The sequence below is a fragment of the Aulonocara stuartgranti genome, assembly GCF_965226115.1.
Source record: "Aulonocara stuartgranti genome assembly, chromosome: 16".
NCBI lineage: Eukaryota > Metazoa > Chordata > Actinopteri > Cichliformes > Cichlidae > Aulonocara > Aulonocara stuartgranti.
The window spans coordinates 36,327,233-36,342,632 of NC_138952.1; the positions used below are offsets into that span (position 1 = coordinate 36,327,233).

At 44.3% G+C, this 15,400-nt stretch overlaps 1 protein-coding gene across 4 annotated transcripts in view; it reads right to left on the reverse strand.

The window, feature by feature from the left end:
• Nucleotides 1–474: 474 nt before the first annotated feature.
• Nucleotides 475–15,400, reverse strand: part of kalrna (kalirin RhoGEF kinase a) — a 149,711-nt gene continuing 134,785 nt past the window's right edge. For all 4 annotated transcript variants that reach the window (XM_082507921.1, XM_082507919.1, XM_082507920.1 and 1 more), the window contains 11 exons: nt 8,561–8,623; nt 8,319–8,346; nt 7,723–7,885; nt 6,711–6,832; nt 6,496–6,627; nt 6,258–6,419; nt 5,598–5,676; nt 5,464–5,515; nt 4,922–5,070; nt 4,399–4,537; nt 475–4,304 (listed from right to left, as the gene is read on the reverse strand). In XM_082507921.1, the coding sequence (XP_082364047.1) occupies nt 3,756–4,304; nt 4,399–4,537; nt 4,922–5,070; nt 5,464–5,515; nt 5,598–5,676; nt 6,258–6,419; nt 6,496–6,627; nt 6,711–6,832; nt 7,723–7,885; nt 8,319–8,346; nt 8,561–8,623 (1,638 nt within the window). In that variant the 3' untranslated portion in view covers nt 475–3,755. The remainder of the gene's footprint in view (nt 4,305–4,398; nt 4,538–4,921; nt 5,071–5,463; nt 5,516–5,597; nt 5,677–6,257; nt 6,420–6,495; nt 6,628–6,710; nt 6,833–7,722; nt 7,886–8,318; nt 8,347–8,560; nt 8,624–15,400) is intronic.

Below are 15,400 nucleotides of genomic sequence, written 5' to 3' on the forward strand. Positions count from 1 at the left end.
CTTTGCAATTATTGCACACAACGCTGTTCTGAGGGTACAGGACTGGACATATGTTAACAACAACGCTGGGATACGTAGAGCAGGCATGAAACAGGTGAGCAACATCAGCTAGTTTATTCTTACCTTCACCATCACCGGCTCAGTCATGAAGTCAACTGAATCCAGTTTTATTTATGCAGCACCTCATCACAACAGCAGTTGCCTCAAAGTGCTTTAAACTTGTTTGTATTTCTGCGGCCACCTGTCTTCTATCCGAAGGTTTTTAGGTGGGATTCATTTATTTTGGTTACGGAATTGTTGCCTGCTGTATTTGGAATACCTGGGAAACCTGGAATACCTGGAATACCTGGTGACTGTGGCGACCAACTTTAATAACTGCCAGCCATCTCTAACAGCCGCTCGGGAAAATGAGTGTGACCAGTCGGTCTGTGTGACCTCATCGAGCACCTTTCCTAAAGACACAGCTTGAAACGGTTTTCTTTATTGATTGATTTATTTTGCATGAGAGGTCGAAAAAACTGGGGAAGTCTGCTATTTTTAGTTCAAATAATGAACAAGACCAACAAGTCCACAATAAGACAGCAAGAATCTCTACTAGAAAGAGAGAGTGGTAAAAAAAGAAAAACAGCACTCGGACACACCTGAATCGATTGCAGCTGCAGTGACAGACACTTGGTAATATTTTACCAGACGTCCGATATGAAAGTTGCTTCTAAAGACGAATTCCCTTCCTGTGGACCATTTAGTATCCAAGCATGAACATGAGCTTTGCTGTTGTTTGACACTAAATGCTTAGAGGAAGATTGAGGATGAAAAACGGGGAGTGTGGCGAGTGTGGGTGAAAGCAGACGACAGAGCACATTCCACAAGAAAGTACATTCATCAGTAAACGTCTGCCTCCCAGGAACAGCGGCCACTTCATCCAAAGGGTCTGCAGCCGCACGAGCACATTTACAAGCTGAATGAATGAGATCCAACCACTACAGTTATTCACCACAGTGACTGGTAAACAAACATACAACAAAACAGACTTCAGGGTGGAGTTTCCCACCTTCACACCAAATGTCACAGGCTTTACTTACAGAAACAGACAGTTTTGTAACCTGATTTCTAAACCATTACTGGTGATTTACATGCAGGTCTTTCCTGATTTGTATTTACTAGTCTGTAAACTACCTACTTTTTGGACAAAGAATCTGTAAACACTGATGCAAACTGTGTCCATGGTGCATCCTGCTAACGTCCGGTAGTCGTCCATATGTACCACAGAAGGCGGCGATCCAGACGCTGTTTGATCTTCCTTGAAGTAATGCCAACATGTTTGCATTTTAACTCCGTTTATTGTGGTTCAGGACAGTCCAGCACATTCACTACAGTTCAGTCAGAGTCTGCTGCTACACGGCTGTACAGTCACACTCGTTTAGTTCAGTAGGTTTAGGCATCCTCTGAACTCCATGTGTCGAGTAAACGGACTGCTCTAGGTCCCCAGAGCAAATATTACACCACCCTTAGTTCAGTCCTGAAATAAATAAACATTTAATAAATTAAAGGTAGATCATAGAAAAGTGCAGTCCTTATTCATGTGGCCTATACGACAGCTACAGGTAACAGTTTCTCCATAAATTATAATTCTACGCATCGTTTTTCTTTGCGGAGAGACTTTTCCATGTAAGTAACAGCATCACACAACATACTGATGCATGTGTGATGAAGTCATGTTAGAAAAACAAAGAAACATCGTCCATACTTAAAGTTTTAGATCCTTACAGATGCTTCGGTAACACTTTATCAGTTTCTAGCTTGAGTGAGTCACAAATACTGTGTCATCAAATATGCAGAGGTGGCAAAACCACAGACAGTCGTCACTTTAGGAGAACGATGGACACTCGTGTTGAAAACTGCTGATTAAACTTCTTAACTCAAGTAAAAGTGAAAATGCACAGAAATGTAAACTGAGCCTCGTGACTGCTGAAACACCTAAATAGTACAAGAACATAGTCGGGGATTAAAGTGGGATTTGGCAGGTGTGAAACTCTCAGATCAGTTGTACGGCTGGAGTGTGGGGAAACCAACATCAGCTCCATTCATTTTGATTGTGTACATTTTGTCTACAGGCTGTGATCGACTGACTTGTGTTGCTGCTGCTCTAAAATGTACCGCTCTTTGTGAATTTAACCAACTGAATTAACAAGATGTAAGCAGAGATTACACAGACTCACAAGGCTGTTTTACACTCCCTCTGTAGCACAAAGATGGAAGTCAGTGAGGGAGTCCAACCAGCATCAGCCGATGTAACAGTGAGCATGAACGCAACAGGTTCTCTGCAGCAGGCAAACATCGTGCACTACTTTAAACTTAAGCACAGTGCTGTAGATGAACCGACTCAGCACTAAGCTGCTCTTTCATGCACACAAAGTCAGAATCCTTTGATTTGTTTTGCAGATGTGTGAGAAAACAAACGGCTGGATCCAAAAACTCAAAACTACATTTAAATGTAATTTCCAATCTAGTTTTTTCACATTTCTCCATGTCTCAGTGAACGCATTCATTTCTCTCCCTGGGAAACAAAGCAGCTGTACTTGCTGTCCACACTGCACACAAACACTTTGTGTGTTTATATTTGTTGAGTTGTTTAAAGGTACATTTAAAATGATCTGCCAGTTAAAACATCGTTACTTCCTCTCCTGTAGTGCTAGCTACATGCTGAAGTGCATCGCAGCTCATGGTATCTACACCAAAAATGTTTTTTGTTGCGGTCCACTTTACCCCCCGAGTAGAGCTATTAATGTATGTGTGATGTATAACTGATATGTTTTTGCCTCTTGTCGTAACAGGATTGTCATCGATGTTACTGTCCTCAACATTTAGGTTCAAATCTGTTCCAGAGGGCCTGCAGTGATGTGAAATGATAATAATATTACCCCTTAAATGTGTCAAAGCTAAAGTAATGAGCCTTTTATGAAAATGTAGGGAGTAAATACAGATACCTGAAAATCCTACTTAAGTACTGTAACAGAGTATTTGTTATTTCCCACCTCTGTAGTAATCTGTAATCTGTTGCCTGAAAGGAGTAAAAACAGGGGAAAGAAAAGTGACAAAGAAACTGGAGAAGAGGAAGAAGATATTTTGAATACCAGCATATTCGAGTAAACTGTGGGGAAATATATTTCCCTTCAAAAGTGTAGCTGAAGTTTATCGATATGCAAATATAATTTTTAGGACACTGTGCTGACACTGTCCTTGAAAGGAAATGATTACAAATATACTAGAAACAGGCTCATCACGGTGTTCCTGCAACTGTCCAACTACCTGCAGTTCAAACAGCACTTTGTGCAGGACCCTCTATTAAGCGACAGGCAGCACTGCCCCAGAGCCTGAGATCAACTGCACGAGTCCTCAGCTCAGCGAGAGGCCTCTGCAAAGGCCCAACAGTTAGTTACATGACGGTAAACTGGAGCCAACACATCCAGTTCCACCTTAGTCCAGCTGACTTCTTTGGGTTCTTGTGGTGTTTTGGCAGTTTACCTGACCCGCTTCATGTGTCATTGCTGAAATCGGTAAATGAACAAATAACAAGGTAATAGAATAAATAAATATTCTGGGGTTAAGGTTTTGGTCTACAGGGGACTGATCGTGGTCCTGCAGTAGCAAGAGTTTCCATTTTGCACCACAGGAAGGATTCAGCACCAAACATCTGTCCCACGCACACACTGACAGACAGACAATCAAACGCTCCTGTGGGAGTTCAGATCCCGTCACAGTGTGTTTCCCATGCCGCTGCTCACCAGCCCTTTCACGTTCATAATGGGCCGAACGTCGTGCAGTTGTCTCCTTCGATCGATAAATGTGGCCAACCGTGCCGTGTCCAGTGGTGTCTTGGAGTACTCCCCACCTCCACGACCCACCCACAGATGTTGGAGACAGGAAGTAGCACTCGGCCGCTTCCTGGGATCCTGCTGCAGTAATGATGACACAAAATCCCTCGCCACCTGGCTCACATTGCAGAAGTATTCATCTGGGAAGCAGAAGTCTAGGCGGCAGATGTTGATGCAGGTTTCCTCCGGTGACTCGTCCAGAAACGGAGAAACGCCACTAAGCATGACATAAGCCAGAACACCCAAGCTCCACATGTCTGTGGCCACGGAGACTGGAGCGCCACGGATCAGCTCAGGCGCAGCGAACTCTGGATTCCCGAGCAAGAGGTGGACGTATCGGCGGTGGGCAGACAACTGGACAGCATCGCCAAAATCGATTAACTTAATACTGGGCATGGGAGAATGGAGGTTGACCATGATGTTCTCGGGCTACAGCAAAAACAGAGTTATGACTTAGACACAGGTGAGCAAACAACAATTGTCAATATTTTTCTTTTCATATGTGACAAAAACCTGCAGTCACCTTCAGGTCTAGGTGTGCCACTCTACAGGTATGAAGGTGCTCCAGGGCCTCCAGTGTTTCTCTGATGAAGAAGGCCACCTTCTCCTCCATCAGCTCATCGTGGGCAACCAGATAATCAAGCAAGCGGCCATCCTCCAGTCTAACATGGAAACACAGACAAGTTTCGATTTCTGCACTGTGTGGTTGAATGAATCGCTCAGTAGACCCGCTATTACACACAGCTGTGAATATGCACTGCAGGCTTTGTAACTCATTCACTGTGAATGGGTGATGTCACACGTTCACATTATGGAGCAGCTGTTCTGCTTTGCTCGTCCTGGTTGTGCTGACAAAGTGTAAACATTATGAAAACATTCAAAGAGAGCAAAGTTGAAAAGAAAACTATTAAAAAGTAACAGCCATCTAGTTTGGTTCATACCAAACCACGCGGGCTCTAAAAGCAGCTGAAAACTCTACTTGTTGTGAAAAACAAGCAAAAACACAACGATAAAAAAACCGTGCAGCAGCCAAACACTGGACTTACAGCTCCAGGACGAGCATCAGACAGGAGGGAGACTCGTAGGTGTCCAACAATGACACCAGCTGGTGATTCTGGACATATTGCAGAATGTCTGCCTCATGAGCCACTTGCTCCTTCTTCTGCATCTTCTTGCTCACAAACTTCACTGCCACCTAGTGGAGAACAAAGGCAAAACACTTAAACGTGCAATATAGTTTTTTCTATGCCGAGGTGCATCTATTTGACTAGTTCCATCCAACTTGAGGTTCAGTATCTTGCCCAACATACAAGCGATTAGTTGCTCTACCTCCTGAGCTGCAGCCACCCCATCTGAAGTTAAAGTTCTGAGACAAAACCACTCTGCACGATGACATATTGTGGATTTTTCATCAAGGTGGCGCAGAGCTGATTATAAGGATTTACAGCCAGATAATAAAATGCTTGTTTGTGCAAGTTTATCTATACGATCATTAAAACAGGTTACATCTTGAATGTGTCTGCATCTCACAGTAGCTGATAAAATATCAAGTTTAATTTTTAAGAAGTTAAACAAAAGGAACAAGTACCTCTTTCTTAGTGGACCTGTTGACACACTTCCGTACCACTGAGAACCGTCCCCTGGTCAAAGCAAGTGAGACTGCATTAAAAACCGGCTGCTTTGGCTCGATAGAGACGTTATTTGTGACTGAAATCGTTTTACCTTCCAATCTCACAGATCTCAGTAAAGGTTGACTCAAAGTTTTCCTTCCAATGAATGCCCGTCCCATCACAGCCAGAGTCTGGACAAAGAACAAATACATAAGTAAGATAATTCCCCCTGAACATGTCAGCATTAGTGGAGAAATTGTTTTCATTTCCTCTTTCTTTACTCTTAGGTGGAGAGGTGGTTCGCCTTGATCTACCGGTGTTTATGCCCATGGGCAGAGGTGCCCGGTCAGCTCATTGCCTCATCAGTGCTGTGTAATAAGGACAAGCTGTAGCAGTTATTTTCCACATGGTGGTGAATCGGCTTCAGCGTGCCTCGCCTGTTCTCCCCTACTTCCCTTTCTGGACTGAAAAGCTCACAGCCAGATCAGCGCTCAGGCTTTATGAGTCTGTGGAATCAGGACTTACCCGAGGCTCACCTGCCTGCCCACTCTCCAGCAAACAACCTTCTTCATTTACTCCTCTCTACTGTGATATATTTCCAGGGGTGGAGTGTGTCATACTCTCACCAGCTGATGGCAAATTCAATTTCAAATCTTTGAGATTTTAAAACTGTTCACCTTCAGGTCTAGGATGCATTCAAGGATACCTTTTGGTATCCTTGAATGCATCCTCATGCATTTACTTTTCTTTGTTAAGAGCACGTGCGACTTACTGCTGCTGGCTAGTGTGACCATATTTGAGGGCTCCGATGGTGGGCCGACACCCCAGCGGTTGGAGGCCCGAACTCTGAACTGATAGTGACCTCCGGGGATCAGAGAGTCGATCTGCACACATTCCTCCCTGCTGCTGGCCACCTGCTGCCACAGGAACGAGTCTGTGAGTGAAAGAGGAGGAAAGGTCAGTCTGTTTGAACATCACTACAGAACAATTCCAGTGGCTAATACACAGACCTTCCTGTCTGTACTCCACAGTGTAGCTGCTGACAGTACAGTGGGCAGATGAAGGTGGGGGCAGCCAGTGGATCATCACCGCTGTGCTGCTGGCCTCCTGAGCCACAGGTCTCACTGGGGCTGCTGGGATACCTGCAAGCCAAGACAAAAATAGTCAACCCCAAATCAACAGTAACCGTCTCAAATGGTCCTCAGTGTTAATCAAAGTGCGACACCTTGGACTTTGATGGAGGCAGAGGAGGATGCAGTGCCGTGGTCATTAACAGCAACACAGGTGTAGATTCCTGTATCCTGAGGCATCAGATTACAGACTTTCAACAAGATGTCACCTGTATCCCTGCACAGTGCGTAGGAGTATGGAGAGAGGAGGAAAGATCAAAAGGCTGCACTCATAGAGGGTACTACTTATAGTGGTGTGAAGACGTGTTTGCCCCCTTCCTGATTTCCTGTGTGAAAAAATAATTGGCATCCGATCACATCTGGCGTAAAAGTAACACAGCATTTCTGAAAAGGAACATCGTACCAACAGTAAACCATGGTAGTGGGAGTGGAATTGTCTGTGGCTGTTTTGCTGCTGTGGAAAATGGAACCATGACTTCTGCTGTCTGAAGGAGAACATCTGGCCACCTCTTTGTGACCTCTAGGTGAAGTGCCCTTGAGTTCTGCAGCAGGACGGTGATCCAAAGCAGCAAGTCCACCTCTGAATGGCTTAAGAAAAGCAAAATGAAGACTTTGGAGTGGCCTAGCCAAAGTCCTGATCTGAATCTGACTGAGGAGCTGTGGCATGAGGCTGTTCGTGCTTGAAAACCCTCCGATGGCTCAATTACAATTATTCTACAAGCATCAGTGGGCCAAAATTCCTCCAACACGATGCAAAAGACTCACTGCCAAACGTTCAGTTGATTGTAGTTGTTGCTGCTTAGTTACTAGGTTTTTCACACATGGCCATGAGGGTTTAGTCTTTTTCCCTTAATAAACACCTTCATTTAGAAACTGCATTTTGTTTTTACTTGTGTGAGTTTTGTCTGATATTTAAATCTGGTTGATGATCGGAAACGCATAGAAATCAGGAAGGGGGTGAACACTTTTACACCACTGTATGTTTAAAAGTCAAAACACTGAAGGAGAAGCAGGTGAGGAAAAACAAGAATCTGAATGCAGCATTGAAATGGTCCTCTGGAAAGCCTTCATGGACACATCTGGTGTTCCTCGTGGTCTCTTTGTTACCTGATGTCTATGGTGAAGCGGCTGTTGTTGGTCACTGGATTCTGGTCGGGGCCCTTCAGAGTGACTGAAGGTTTAGGCCGTCCTGAGACTTTACAGCAGAGGACTACGGTCTCTCCGAATGCACATACCACATCTGACAGTGGGACCAAGAACTCTGGAGCCACTGCACACAGAAAACGCATCACAAACCACGTTCCCCTCAGCTCTTAGTTAAAATGTCCACAGTTTATCACGTTGTTGTTTCTGAGCGAAGGCATGTGTGACCTCAAGCATTCTCAGCTCAGTTCTGTAGTTTTTGGGAACAGTTCAAACCTCTCTCATGTATTCAGAAGGAATTGTTGCATTGCTGTTATACTGCATTAGCATAAATAATGACCAGTTTTGCCAAATCACTCGATTCAGATCAGAATAATCAGGCTGATTCTAGCACATCATTTATTACCAGGTTTGCTGCTGTTCCAGACTGACATAGGAGTTGGGGCTTCTTGTACTCCCGTGGTAGTGAAAAGCATTTGGAAGCCTCTTGGCTTTGTCACACAACTTATTCAATGAATAAATAAATGTAATTTGCATTAACTGCCTTATGTATGTCTCACCTTCCTGGATGAAGTTTGGGTTCAGAAGCTGGAAAATAATTAGATGTGGATTAGTTTTCAGCATATATGAAGCAGTATTATATAAAATGAATTTATACATAATAGTTCCAGATTTTAAACTTCTTAAATTCTCTCACATTTGTCTCCAACACAGTGTTTGTCTAATGCTGATATAATAATTCAATAGAAAAGTATTCAACACCGAGTCAGAGATCTTTTCAATGAAAATGAACAGCTGGTACCTCCATGCCCGTCTTTGGGTCAATGTCATCACCACAATCTGAATCATCTGAAGTTTGGACCTCCTGGTGGAGGAAGAAACAAGGGAAAAGAATAAAAGGGGAATGGAGGCACATAAAAGTCAAAGGTAAGAGAATGGAGATGGGACATAAAACAGGTGAAACATGTACAAAAACAAGGAAAACGGGAACGACAGGAGGAAAGAGTACGAGAGGGGACAGATGCAGACGAAGTTGAGCAGAACCAAAACAGAAAAAATGATGTCAAATATGAAAAGAGATGAAAGAGAACAAAGGAAAGATTCTGAGAATATGAGAAAAAATGAGAGCAAAACAGTGGCTACAGTGGACACTTCAGATCCTACTCACCTGAGAGTCCTTTTGGATTTTTCTGACACACTGTAAAACTGCCACCATGTGTCTTTCCATTAAGTGATAATTAGAAGTTTTGAGGCTACTAATCAGTCCTTTAAGACTGTAAATCTAACCTTATCACCAGAAAATGTTCAAACTGTTAAACCTGCGATAAGCCAAAATCTTTGGTTGGGGAGTGCAGTACGACTCTTAGAATGATTCGCTACCTTATCGTGGTGGAGGGGTGTGCGTGTCCCAGGGATTCTAGAGGCTATGTTCTCGGGAGGCTTTGCCTCCTATTAGGGTCTCCAATGGCAAACTGGCAAACTGGGTCATGCATTAGTACATGGGGCCCGACTGGCCACAGCCTGAGAGGGACACGGGCCCATCCTCCTGTAGGCCCACCACCCACAGGAAGGTCAGGTTCAATAAGTGGAGGCCCTGGCGGACCGATCCCTGGCTACCAAGACTAGCAATTAGGAGAATGTCACTGGCGGGGAAGGAGCCTGAGTTAGTGCGTAAGGTTGAGCGGTACTGGCTAGGTATAGTCAGGCTCACCTCAACGCACGGCTTGGAACTAGTCTCCTGGAGAAGGGCTGGACTCTGTCTCAGTCATGAGTTGCCCTTGGTGAAAGATGCTGGGTGAGTATCCTAGTATCCCCTTCGGCTTGCTGCCTGTACTATGGTGTTTCTCTTGGTGGACGAGAGGGTTTGTTCCCTGCACCTTTGGGTCGGAGAATGTGTCCTGACTGTCGTCTGTGCTTATGCGCTGGACGACGGTTCAGAGCACCCAGCCTTCTTGGAGTCCCTGGGCAGCGTGCTCAAGGATGCTCCACCTGTGGACTTTGCTGTACTACTGGGAAACTTCAACGTTCATGTGGGCAACAACAGTGAGATCTGAACCCGAGCAGCATTTTGTTGTTGTTTGTCAATAATGAACACCATGTCTGAACTTAAGGGTGTCTATAAGTATATATGGCACTAGGACGTCCTATCGGGCTTGGTTAGCCCGTGGGACTTCGGAGGCAGCTGATAGGTACCAACAGGCCAAGCGGAACATGGCTTGGGCAGTAGCTGAAGCAAAAATTTGGGTGTGGGAGGAGTTCGGAGATGCCGTGGAAAAAGACATGCGGATGGCCTCAAACAGATTATGGCAAATGGCCAGGCGACTCAGGAGGGGAAAGTGGTGCTCTACCTGCACTGTGTATAGTGCGGGTGGAGCGCTGCTGACTTCAACTGAGAACATTGTCGGGCGGCTGGAATACTTCGAGGATCTTCTTTATCCCACTGGCATGTCTTCCGTGGAGGAAGCAGACTCTGGGGACAAGGCTTCTTTCTCCGCAGGTGAGGTCACTGAGGCTCCTTGGTGGCAGGGCCCCTGAGGGATGAGGTTCGCCCTGAATTCCTGAAGGCTCTGAATGTTATAGGGCTGTCTTGATTGACAATCCTCTACAATGCTGCGTGAAAATCAGGGGCGGTACCTCTGGATTTGCAGACCAGGGTGGTGGTTCCCATCTTTAAGAAGGTTGTGTTTCAACTATAGGAGGATCACACACACTCAGCTTTGCTGGGAAAGTCTATGCCAGGGTGTTGGAAAAGAAAGTTCATCCATTAGTCAAACCTCGGATACAGGAGGAACAATGCAGTTTTCGTCTTGGTTGTGGAACACTGGACCAGCTCTTTACCCACTCAATGATATTTGAGGGTGCATGGGAGTTTGCCCAACCAGTCTAAATGTGCTTTGTGGACTTGGAGAAGGAACTCAACCGTGTCCCTCAGAGTGTGCTATGGGAGGTGCTACGGGAGTATGGGGTGTCTGACCCATTGCTACAGGCCATTTGATCCTTAAACAGCCGTTGCAAGAGCTTGGTCCGCATAGCCATAAGCAATAAGTAATCGTTTCCGGTGAGTGATAGACTCTGCCCATTGTCACAGATTCTGTTCGTAATCTTTATGGACAGAATTTCTAGGTGGAGCCAAGTGGCGGAGGGCTTTCATTTGGGTCGTCTGAGAATCTCATTTCTGCTTTTCACAGATGATGTGGTTCTGTTGGCTTCATTGGGTGATGGCCTCCAACTTGCACTTGAATGGTTCACAGGCGAATCTGAAGCGGTGGGAATGAGAACCAGCACCTCCAAGTGTGAGGCCATGGTCCTAAGCTGGAAAAGGGTGGAGTGCCCACTCCTGGTCAGGGAAGAGCTCCTACCCTGAGTGGAGGAGTTTAAGTATCTCGGGGTCTTGCTTATGAGTGACGGGAGAAGGGAGATCAACAGGGTGGTGATTAGTGCTGTGGCTACAGTGATGCAGAAAAAAGCGAAGCTCTCAATTTACCGGTCGATCTATGTCCCTACCCTCACCCTATGGTCACGAGCTGTGCGTAGTGATCAAAAGAATATGATCGCGGAGAAAAGTGGCAGTAATGAGCTTCCTCCGTAGGGTGGATGGCCTCTCCCTTACTGATAGGGTGAGGAGTTCGGCCATCCAGGAGGTGTTCAACATTGAAAGGAGCCAGCTGAGGTGGTTCGGGCATCTGACATGGATGCCTCCTGGGCGCCTCCTGGGCGAGGTGTTCTGGGCATGCCCCACCAGCAGGCGGCCCCCCCAGGGCAGAACCAGGACACGCTGGAGAGATTATATCTCTCGGCTGGCCTGGGAAGGCCTTGGTGTTCCCCTGGACAAGCTAGAGGAGGTGGATGGGGAGGAGGAGTCCTGGGCTTCTCTGCTTAGGCTGCTGCCTCCACGACCCAGCTTCAGATAAGCGGAAGAAGATCGATGGATGGATCCTAGAGTATCTGTCTTCATAAGATTATTATAACGCTAGATATATATACAAAAGGACAATGTATATCTGATATGTTAAGTCTCTCAAAAAGAGATTGCATCTGTGATTATGACTGCAGCCTGTGGCTGATGATTACTCAAGACTTTGGCTGTGCTATTATTCTTATTGCTGCAGCATAAGTTGCATGGTTGTAATACATATACATGCAACAGCTCCGTTTTGATTATACTATGTTAATAAGAAAAATTCTTTCATAAAATCACTGCATCTTCCAACAGTCTTGCATAGACATACAGTATTCACAGCACCACACACTGAACCACAGCTGAAGTCTATATCCAGCCACAGCCTACATCCAGCCACAGCCAACAAGATCAACTGCAGCTGTTCACTGATTGGAGACGCAGTTTTTTCACTGTTCACTGGAGATCAGCTTTTTAAAATGAATGAGGAGCATTAAATGCAACACAAAGTGTCACATGACATATCCAATTGTGCTAAAACCAGGAATTAAAAAAATAGAAGCTTAAAATTAAGTTGCCAAATGAATCATATAAGAATTGTTTTTGGACATCACCAAACGCTGTTTCCTCTCTTGAGATGCTCTGCTATGTGTTTAGTGCAGTTGCTGTTTGATTGTGGATTTCTCTGTCTTCAGTTTCGCCTTCAGTAAAATGAAAAACATCTGGTTGGGTTGGCGATTAAAGGTAATTTCAGTGCAATTAGAAACTTGGTTTGCTTTTGCAGTATGCTTTGAGTCAGTCACACTGTGTGAGTATTGCCCTGTACACTTCAGATTTCATCATGCCACTTCAATGAGCAAGCACATCATTATTTAACAGTGGTAACCTGGTTTCACTTGTCCATGCCATAAGATTGCCCGTACCATGGCAGAGGATGTGATATACTTCAAATCATGAGCTATTCCTCATCTTCCCAAAGGTGGTGACCTTGGCACACTATGTGCCTCAGCATTTCACGACTGGACTTCTTGCACAGGTGGTGTCCTATCACTGTAGCACACTGAAACTTACAGAGCGGATCATTCTTTTACAAAGTCTACATTCCTAGGTGCTTGATTTCATACACCTGTAGCCATGGCAGTGATTGGAACACCTGGAATTCATGATTTGGATGAGTGAGTGAATACTTCTGGCAGTATGTGCATATGGGTTAAAGTGGGATTTGATAGGCATAGAGACTGTAAGAGCAGCTGTAGTGGTTGCATGTGCGGAAAACAAATAAGTCAGACTAATTTCTAATGTGAGCACAAGTATATTTTGTATAAAGGCTGTGACCAGCTAAAATTCACTGCTCTTTTTGGATTTAGCCAACTGACTTCAACAAGGTCTAAGTAGATATTACAAAGGGGAAAATAATGATGCTGAATTTCTTTGCAAGATTGCTCCCAAAGAAACGGATGGTTTCTAATTTAAATGGTAGTTTCATTTTAATGGAGAGAGAATATCAACCAAAATTCCAGAAAAACACATGAAAGTCATAAATTGATCTGTAACTGACTGAAATAAGTAATTGATCCCCTACAACTCAGAATTTTCAATGAAGAGAAATCCTTAATATGAACCAAGTAACAACATCCCCACGGTCGAGTACGGAGGTGGACACACTGCTCTGGGCAGTGGAGTGCAGATGGAAACGAGCCACACACACAAGCAAAGACATCGTCCTCCGCTTGTTAGCAAGATAAACTGGATCTGTACTCCACATGGGCAGTCTTACCTTTCTGCACTCCTTCCTGACAGGAGATTTGTGAAATATCATTACGTTTATTGTTAAAGAAATAAATATATAACCAGAAAAATATTTATTATTAGCTGAAAAAATAAGTCGTGGAAGTATTTTTCTGCTTAACACCGAGAAGACCAAGGAGCTCATCGTGGACTACAGGAGGAATGCTGACCCACATCCACCCATCCACATTAAGGGGACGGCTGTGGAGCGTGTGAGCAGCTTCAAGTTCCTGGGAGTCCACATCTCCGAGGATCTCACCTGGACGACCAACTGCTCCAAGCTGGTCAAGAAGGCTCACCAGCGCCTCTTCTTCTTGAGGACTCTGAGGAAGAACCACCTGTCCTCAGACATCCTGGTGAACTTCTATCGTTGCACCATCGAGAGCATCCTGACCAACTGTATAACAGTCTGGTACGGGAACTGCTCTGCCTCGGACCGGAAGGCAGAGGGTCGTGAAAACTGCCCAGCGCATCGCCGGAGCACCACTTCCTGCCATAAAAGACATCTACAGGAAGCGGTGTCTGAAAAGGGCTGGGAAAATCATCAGAGACCCCAGTCACCCATCACATGGACTCTTCACCCTCCTGCCCTCTGGGAGGCGCTACAGGAGCCTCCGGACTAAGACCACCAGGTACCGGAACAGCTTCTTCCCCACAGCTGTCAGACTCCTGAACTCTGCCTCCTGACATCTGACCCACGTTAAACTCATGGACTGAACATACACACACCCACAATGGACAACTGTACCCTCAAACACACAATAATAACATGGACTGAACCACCACTCACAACCACTAGCACTTTATATAGCCTCTGTAGAAACTATCTACACCCTCACTTATCTTAACTGCACTACTGTATAGCTCTGTGTAAATAATCATTCTGTACATACGATAATTTTTAACCCTACAACTGTTTACAACTTGCATAGTTCCCATTTCTGTATAGCTGTATATCTCAGATTCCTGTAAAGTTATTTATTTCATATTCTGTATAGTTTTTCATATTTATATCCTGTTCATAGCCTGCACATAGCTTGTACTCACTACAGCCTGTACATACTTATAGTTATAGAATATTCACAACATACTTCATACCGTGTACATTATAACATACCATAATAGACCCATTTCTGTAATATACTCACATATCTATATTATTGCTAATATATATTGTAATATATCTATATCACTAAGCACTTCTGGATGGATGCAAACTGCATTTCGTTGCCCTGTACCTGTGCATGTGCAATGACAATAAAGTTGTATTCTATTCTATTCTATTTTTCAAACCATTCCTTTAGGAAACAAACACCTTACAACACATCAGTGTTTAAAAGATTAACATTACTGCTACACATGTTTGAGCTCATTCTGAATACTTTATGTCTATATTATATTTAAAATGTCTAGTTTTTCAGCCTAATGATAACTTCCTCTTTCACAGTGAAAAGCTCAAGTTTCATTTGTTACAAAATAAAGAGGCTGCAGACCTCAAAAGGCCATGAAACTGCTGGCAGTTCAAACTAACCAACGAGTTTTGAGCCTCTGAATGGATGATTATGTATAACACCTGCTGCCATTCCTCAACAGTTAATACAAAATTTGGGGGAAAAATCTTTGAATTAAAGCAACTTTTAGAAGCTAATACTGGGTAATGTAGCATAAATGAACATGCTAATGTGCAGAGCAGAATATGCTAAAGCTCTAAATATCTATATAGTTATATATATTATATATAGAGCTCTTTATAACTCTTCAATACTGCAAATGACTGACAGTTTACCTGTGATGTATGTTTGGCTTCCTGCATATCCAGTTACCACTCCAAGAAAATCTTTAACAGTATGTCACTCCTGGTCTTTTGACTGAATTCTGAGTCAATCATTTGTTCCAAAGATTCCACAAAATATCCCAGTCAGTCTCTCCCACAATGCAATGCTCGAGATTTTGTCG